This window comes from Brachypodium distachyon, chromosome 3 (assembly GCF_000005505.3).
Source record: "Brachypodium distachyon strain Bd21 chromosome 3, Brachypodium_distachyon_v3.0, whole genome shotgun sequence".
NCBI lineage: Eukaryota > Viridiplantae > Streptophyta > Magnoliopsida > Poales > Poaceae > Brachypodium > Brachypodium distachyon.
In genome coordinates, this window is record NC_016133.3 from 8,073,483 (window position 1) to 8,078,383 (window position 4,901).

Genomic DNA, 4,901 nt, shown 5'->3' on the forward strand with positions numbered 1-4,901 from the left:
AGTTTGCGGTATCTGGCGAGTCGGACCACGAAGAGGAACCCACCATCGGCGCGCCCTGAACAACACGCGCCGTCAGACGGGTACGTGGGGGGCGGCTAACAACGCTAGACTCCGTGCTTGCAGCCACCACCGCCGCTAGCCCGACCTGGGCCGCCAAGTTGCCTAGGAGGAGGAGGTTCCGCAAGGCATCCTCCCTTTCTTTCGCAAGGACAGTTGTTTCCTCGAGCTGCCGCTCCATGGCCTCATTTTCTTTCGCAAGGGCGGCAACGGCCTCTGCCTCATGGGTTTGGCTACGCACCCGCCACTACCCCCTCTTCTTGGACTCCATGGCCCTCATCTCCGGGGTCATCTCCCTCTTCGATTTCTTAAGCTTCTCTTGGGCGGGGACGGGGCCGGGAGCTGGAGCAGGACCGGAGTGGAGGCGGCAGCATGAAGAGGAGTGGCGCCAATTATTTCGTCCGCCATGGCCAGCTCGCGTGAGGAGGACAAGGGAGGAACAGTGGGGGGAAAATGAAATGGGTTCCGCTCACAGACACGCGGGCCAGGGTATAACGCGCGTGGACACCCCGCGCTCTTTTTCACCGTCCGCGCGCGACGCAAAGCCGAACCAGGTTTGGATTGTCAATACTTCTCGACGGACCGAAACTGACTGTCCGTTCATCGATGCGCGGAAATGGATCACCCGCAGTTTGACCGAAACGGACCGACCCAGCGGAAATGGATCTGGAGAATGTTTCTCGGCTTTGCGGACGCCACGCGCTGGAAAAAGAAAACATTTCCCTCGTCTCGCTGTGCGTGATAACGTCACAAGCTTTTCCAGAACATTTCTGCGCTGCCAACTGTACTACTCTAGCAAAAACACCAAACCGCTTTTCCCTTTCTTTCTCCGTCCGCCAAAATTTCCCAACCCGTTCTTTTCCCTTCTAGAAAACAGAAGGCGTAGGAAGTAAGGAAGTCTCACACCTACCTTGTTGATTCATCCCTCGGAGAAGATAAGCCCCAGAATCTGCTCCGACATGGCTGAACCAGCGGAGAAGACGACCGCGGCCCCGCCGGCGGACGGCGTCTCGGAGGAGGCGCCACCGGCGACGGCGACGGCGAGGGGGTTTAGGTTTCTTGGGGAGGACAAGTCCGTGCACAAGGCTCTCGGTGGTGGTAAAAGTATGATTGTTGCTCTTCTTTATTTTGCTTTCTTTGTTTCCAGCAATCTAGCAGCTTCGTTTCCGTGAGTTGCTTGATTCGCTTTCGCTTAATTGATAGAACCAGAAGTTATTCGTGTAGTACTATTTCGCACGAGAAATTTTACCATCCTTGGCTCAATCCGAAAGTGTTTCTTCACTCGATATGAATTGTACTGGCGCCGTTCTTGATTTCTGTAGCACGGTAGTTGAAGAACTCCGTGCCGTTATTGATTTGCTTTCGACTGTTAGTAGCTGTAGTAATTGGAAAAGAGAGCAACTGAGCAAGTGATGCTATTTTCAGGGAAGAACGGTAAGTTTGGATCATTAGCTGGGTTTAGTTAAAGAGCAAAAGTGGCGCTGCTAATTAGTAGTTAGTCACGTACAACATGTTTTTGTATTGGAATTTTTTTGTCTTAGTCAATAGTATAGTAACTTCCTCGCCTAGTACTGTTAAATTAGTAATAGGTGATTCCTGCCTATTCTCATTGAAGGTGCGATTGTCATGTCAGGTTTTGCAATTCTTGTGGACGGAGAATCTTGAACAGTCTTTCTTTTTCCTTATAAAAATGATTTCTCGTCACTTCATCAGTAGTTCTATACTAAGCTAGCCTTGTTGGTTTCCTTAATGTTGAGATTCTACATATTGAGGTACTAGAAAATAAGGTAATTTGGATTCATTCTGATACCCATTTACCCCTCAAAAAGCTTATAATATAGTAGTAGTACTAAGATATCATAGTGGATCAGCACCCAAGATCACGGACGTAGTGTTCCTTTCCATGTGGATTTTGGGGATCCAGCCCATATTTAATCGACATCCTACTGCTAACCAGCTCTCTGGTCTCCCTTCACAAACAAGGGAACACTAAGATATACTCCGTATTTGTTAAAACCTCCCAGAGATCCCATGAAAGCTACAGTACTGTCATTCCTCGACTCTCAAATGGAAAGGCAAAAATTACAGCAGGTTCCAAAATGCTTGACTAAAGTACATAGCAGACAGACATATATGTGATGCTGTAAAAATTCTGTTGCAAAATTGCGTTTTATTCATTTGGGAAAATTAAACAATGTCTGAAGAAAAAATGTTTAATACTGAAAGCAAGTATTGTAGGCTAGCATCAAATCGTAGAATTGCACTCTCTTTTGCTGATGTGATGATTGGCTTTCTAATTTTATATGTGCTATTGAATATGGCCATTCAGAACATCGCAAGCAACATAAGAATTGCATAGCTCAGTTTTTCATCACATAGATGTGAAGGACTTCTGGACAACAACATATTTAACTGAATTGTGTTCAAAAATTATTTTGTAATGTTTGGAAGTTGCAGATGCGCCTCTTGATTCTCTTAGATCTGAAAGAATTTCAAAACCCAGCATTTCCAGAACTAGAAGATCGGATTGTTTTGGTGGATCTGAAAATTGTAGCTTAGGAGTTCAAAGGGAATGTGTATGTTCGGTTGGGCTAAAAGAGGATGGTAGAAGAACACAGGTGGGGACGGATGACCTTAAGTCATAAGACCTGGTCCGGTAACACTTTCTGTAACTGGTCCTTTTTTATAAACAGTTACTCATTTAAGGGAATAAATAATTACTCACAACGGTACTGAGCCAAGAGAATGTGCTCCCAATTTATAGTTGCATGGCATATGTTGTCCTATTGCAGTGCCATATTTGTATGTGTTCGTAATGTGCCTTCCTCTGTGCAGCTGCTGATGTACTTATGTGGAAGGACAAGAAGATGTCTGCCGCAGTGATAGGTGGTGCAACTGTCATATGGGTTCTGTTCGAAGTTGTTGAGTACAATTTCCTGCCTTTGGTATCTCATGTACTGATTGGCACCCTAGCCATTGTGTTCTTGTGGTCCAAGGCCACCATATTTATCAAGAAGTGAGGAAGAAATCGTAAAATATTTATGCGTCTAACACTTCACCCAGCTTGTTAACATCTTCCACTTTCAGGAGTCCGCCTGATATTCCTGAAGTACAGATATCTGAAGACCTTGCTGTGAATATTGTGCAAGCATTGCGTACTGACATCAACCAAGCACTTGGCTTGCTTCGGGAGATTGCTCTGGGGCATGACCTGATGAAGTTTCTAGGCGTATATTTCTACCCAAATAATCAACTATAATTTTCCTTTGACCAAAACTTCTCTACTTTATTATGTTTAGCTAATTGGCAATTGCTGACCAGTGTCCAATGTTTCAGTTGATGGTTGCTCTCTGGGTTCTTTCTGAAATTGGAAGCCTCTGTGATTTCCTGACCTTAGTATACGTTGGTAATGAGCCTTTCAGCTCCTAAAACCCACTGATATGAATTCCTAGATCTGCTACAGTCACTTAACTAATCAGCATGAATTTGACAAACAGCTGCCTTGATGCTCCACACGGTGCCGATCTTGTACCACAAGTACCAGGACAAGGTGGACGATTTCGCTGGGAAGGCGCACGTCGAGCTCCGCAAGCTGTACGAGGCCTTCAACGCCAAGGTTCTGAGCAAGATACCCAGAGGTCCAGCAAGAGATAAGAAGCATGAGTAGAAGAGAAGTGCATAATCACCCTTGGATTTGACTTGGTTCTGGTTGGTACGTACCTGTCCTGTCTGTAGATTGTGTGATAAAGTCTCTGCAAATGGTCCATGTAGTGTGGTTAGTGACTTGCTGTGGGTGAAGCCGTGGAATCTTTTGTTTGCTGACGACATATGGTTCTACCACCTATCTAAATGTGGTTGTGAAAGGGTCGTGACTCTACATATTTTGGTCGAAGGAATTTTCAGTTGAGACGCTCTTTTTGTTTTTTCCGATATGTTTAGATTGTGGGATTTTTTTCTCAACTTTTGGCTCACCTCCTTGGCTAGTGGAGTGCGACAGTATCACAGGAGAGATTTTTGGGAGCTGTTCGGTTACTTTAGTAATTCCTCCGGTCGGAATTAATTGTCGAATTATTACGTGTATCTAGACGCTTTTTACATGTATAGTCTATCCATTTTACAAAATAACGTGGATGGTCTACGATTTTTGACGACGTACAACTTACCATGGCAAACACAATACTCCCTTCATTCTACTAATTATAGACTTTTTTTCGAAGGTTCCCAAAAATGCCCAGCACATGTTTCTTCTCGTAGTACTATCAAAGACACCCCTGTTTTGTGGTAAAAAAAGAAAAAGACACCCATGGTTTCCTAGTGTCAACAATCATCTCGAGACAGGAATCGTATAGTATCCCGGTACATCTTCTCGAATACACCAGCACTGAGCCACCCAATTCATCTTCCTCCATTATTTCAGATCTCATCCCGTGGTGTTCTCCAAGCATCCAAAACATTCCCTCGTCTCTGCCCATAGATTAGCTGCCCTCGTATCTCCTTCTGTCCATGGCCGACCCAAACATTTTGCTGCTTCAGTTGTTGCTGCTGCCCAGCGGTTACCAGGGAGGCGTCAGAGGGTTCAAGATCGGTATGTGGCACATGAGAAATCGATGGGGATGGCCTGCTGCTTTCAGGGACGCTGGCCTCGTTCCGCGTGCCGTCAACTCTGAAGACGACACCGGCGATGGCAGCCCTTCCCTTGTCCCGTTGCAGCCTGCAACTCTGAAGACGACACCGGTCTTCCCTTGTCCTGTTGCAGCCCGCGGAGTAGCCATGGCCTCGATCCAGCACGCGCCTACTGACTTGGCATTGCTCCTCCGAGGAGAAACGAGGCCGGTGGCGTATCT

The 4,901-nt window shown here is 46.1% G+C and overlaps 1 protein-coding gene across 2 annotated transcripts; it reads left to right on the forward strand.

Annotated features, from left to right (window-relative positions):
• The first annotated feature begins 844 nt into the window (after nt 1-844).
• Nucleotides 845-3,987, forward strand: LOC100844995 (reticulon-like protein B2). 2 transcript variants are annotated; one of them, XM_024462299.1, is made up of 5 exons: nt 845-1,161; nt 2,893-3,073; nt 3,145-3,286; nt 3,379-3,463; nt 3,555-3,987. In XM_024462299.1, exons 1-5 carry the CDS (start codon nt 1,017-1,019, stop codon nt 3,722-3,724), a joined length of 723 nt encoding a protein of 240 aa, XP_024318067.1. In that variant the 5' UTR covers nt 845-1,016; the 3' UTR covers nt 3,725-3,987. The 2 variants fall into 2 exon arrangements, with proteins under 2 accessions (XP_024318067.1, XP_003572248.1); XM_003572200.4 differs by having other exon boundaries at nt 854-1,161; nt 3,394-3,463.
• The last annotated feature ends 914 nt before the right edge of the window (nt 3,988-4,901 follow it).

Bases quoted from the DNA above. Each gene is read 5' to 3' on its own strand.
- LOC100844995 (XM_024462299.1), top strand. From the start codon at position 1,017: ATGGCTGAACCAGCGGAGAAGACGACCGCGGCCCCGCCGGCGGACGGC. The intron at 1,162-2,892 runs GTATGATTGTTG...TCCTCTGTGCAG, and splicing joins GGCTCTCGGTGGTGGTAAAA to CTGCTGATGTACTTATGTGG. The intron at 3,464-3,554 runs GTAATGAGCCTT...TTTGACAAACAG, and splicing joins CCTGACCTTAGTATACGTTG to CTGCCTTGATGCTCCACACG.